The 2,500-nt window shown below is 69.0% G+C and overlaps 1 protein-coding gene across 1 annotated transcript in view; it reads right to left on the bottom strand.

The window, feature by feature from the left end:
* Positions 1-2,500, bottom strand: part of LOC124028968 (voltage-dependent L-type calcium channel subunit alpha-1D-like) — a gene marked incomplete at its 3' end in the record, with an annotated part of 10,620 nt that overhangs the window by 3,765 nt on the left and 4,355 nt on the right. Inside the window, exon 4 of the mRNA XM_046340850.1 lies at positions 2,403-2,500. This exon is cut by the window's right edge and continues 13 nt beyond it. Coding sequence (XP_046196806.1) covers positions 2,403-2,500 — 98 coding nt within the window. The remainder of the gene's footprint in view (positions 1-2,402) is intronic.

The raw sequence follows: 2,500 nt of genomic DNA, 5'->3' as shown, positions 1-2,500 counted from the left end.
GAGGAGTAGGGGAGGAGGGAGGAGGAGGAGAGGAGGGGGGAGGGGAGGGTAGGGGAGGAGGGGAGGAGGGGAGGAGGAGGGGGAGGAGAGGAGGGGAGGAGGGGAGGAGTAGGGGAGGAGGGGAGGAGGGGAGGGAGGGGAGCAGGAGGAGGGGAGGAGGAGGAGGAGGGGAGGAGGGGGGAGGAGGAGGGGAGGAGGAGGGGGGGAGGGGGGAGGAGGGGAGGAGGGGAGGAGGGGGGGAGGAGGGGAGGAGGAGGAGGAGGGGAGGAGGAGGAGGAGGGGAGGAGGAGGGGAGGAGGAGGGGAGGAGGGGAGGAGGAGGAGGGAGGAGGGGGAGGGAGGAGGAGGGGAGGGAGGGGAGGGGAGGGGAGGAGGAGGAGGAGGAGGAGGGGAGGAGGGGAGGAGGAGGGGAGGGGAGGGGAGGAGGGGAGGAGGGGAGGAGGGGGGGAGGGGAGGGGAGGAGGAGGGGAGGAGGGGAGGAGGGGGAGGAGGGGAGGAGGAGGAGGAGGGGAGGAGGGGAGGAGGAGGGGAGGAGGGGAGGGGAGGGGAGGAGGAGGGGAGGAGGGGAGGAGGGGAGGCAGGAGGAGCAGGAGTAGGGGGAGGAGGGGAGGAGGAGAGGATGAGGGGGGGAGGAGGGGGGAGGAGGGAGGAGGAGCAGGAGTAGGGGGGGAGGAGGAGGAGGGGAGGAGGAGCAGGAGTAGGGGGAGGAGGGGATGGGAGGGGGAGCAGGAGTAGGGAGGAGTGGGGGAGGAGGGGAGGAGGAGCAGGAGTAGGGGGAGGAGGGAGGAGGGAGGAGGAGCAGGAGAGGGGGGAGGGGAGGAGGGGAGGAGGAGCAGGGAGGAGGGGAGGAGGGGAGGGGGAGGAGGGGGAGGAGGAGGAGTAGGGGGAGGAGGGAGGAGGGGAGGAGGGGAGGAGGAGCAGGAGTAGGGGGGAGGAGGGGAGGAGGAGGAGTAGGGGGGAGGAGGGGGGAGGAGGGGAGGAGGGGAGGAGTAGGGGGAGGAGGGGGAGGAGGAGGGGAGGAGGAGGGCAGGAGGAGGGGAGGAGGAGGGGGAGGAGGAGGAGGAGGGGAGGAGGGAGGAGAGTGAGGGGAGGAGGGGAGGAGGAGTAGGGGAGGAGGGGAGGAGGAGGCAGGAGGAGGGGGGAGGAGGGGAGGAGGAGGGGAGGAGGGGAGGAGGGGGGAGGAGGGGAGGAGGGAGGAGGATGAGGGAGGAGGGGAGGGGAGGAGGATGAGGGGAGGAGGAGGGGAGGAGGGGATGATGATGATGATGATGAGGGAGGGGAGGAGGGGAGGAGGGGAGGAGGGATGATGAGGAGGGGAGGAGGAGGAGGGGAGGAGGATGAGGGGATGAGGGGAGGAGGGGAGGAGGGAGGAGGAGGGGAGGAGGAGGGAGGGGAGGGGATGATGATGATGGGGATGAGGGGAGGGGAGGGGAGATGAGGAGGGAGGAGGGGAGGAGGGGAGGAGGAGGAGGAGGGGAGAGGAGGGGAGGAGGAGGGGAGGAGGGGAGGAGGAGGGGAGGAGGGGAGGAGGAGTAGGGGAGGAGGGGAGGAATAGGAGGAGCAGGGAGGAGGGGAGGAGGAGTATGAGGAGGAGGGTAGGGAGGAGGGGAGCAGTAGGTGGAGGAGGGGAGGAGGAGGGGAGGAGTAGGGGGAGGAGGGGGAGGAGGAGGGGAGGAGTAGGGGAGGAGTAGGGGGAGGAGGGGAGGAGGAGGGGAGGAGTAGGGGGAGGGGGAGGGAGGAGGAGGGGAGGAGGAGGGCAGGAGTAGGGGGAGGGGGGGAGGAGGAGGGGAAGAGGAGGGGAGGAGGGGGAGGAGTAGGGGGAGGAGGGGAGGAGGAGGGGAGGAGTAGGGGGAGGAGGGGAGGAGGAGGGGAGGAGTAGGGGGAGGAGGGGGAGGAAGGGAAGGGAGGGGAGGGAGAGGGGGAGGAGGGGAAGAGGAGGGGAAGAGGAGGGGAGGAGGAGGGGACGAGGAGGGGAGGAGCAGGGGGAGCAGGGGAGGAGGAGGGGAGTTGTAGGGGGAGGAGGGGAGGAGGAGGGGAGGAGGGAAGGAGTAGGGGTGGAGAGGGGGAGGAGGGAAGAGGAGGGGAAGAGGAGGGGAGGAGGAGGGGAGGAGGAGGGGGAGGAGTAGGGGGAGGAGGGGAGGAGTAGGGGGGAGGAGGGGGGAGGAGTAGGGGGAGGAGGGAGGAGGGGAGGAGTAGGGGAGGAGTAGGGGAGGAGGGGAGGAATAGGGGGGAGGAGGGGAGGAGTAGGGGAGGAGGGGAGGAGGGGAGGAGTAGGGAGGAGGAAGGGGAGGAGTAGGGGGAGGAAGGGAAGAGGAGGGGAGGAGGACTAAGAACATAGTAGGAAAATAGGTGAGAAGATTACCCTGAGCAAGGTGAGGTTAGGATTGGGAGTTAGGCACTTACCCTGAGTCGTAGAGCCAGCAGTTTGAGCAGCATCTCCACAGTGAAGAGACCAGTGAAGACCATGTTGAGGATGTCCATCACATGACTGAATACCTTGG

Source organism: Oncorhynchus gorbuscha, unplaced genomic scaffold, assembly GCF_021184085.1.
Source record: "Oncorhynchus gorbuscha isolate QuinsamMale2020 ecotype Even-year unplaced genomic scaffold, OgorEven_v1.0 Un_scaffold_5142, whole genome shotgun sequence".
Classification (NCBI taxonomy): Eukaryota; Metazoa; Chordata; class Actinopteri; order Salmoniformes; family Salmonidae; genus Oncorhynchus; species Oncorhynchus gorbuscha.
This window is presented reverse-complemented; position numbering and strand designations above follow the sequence as displayed.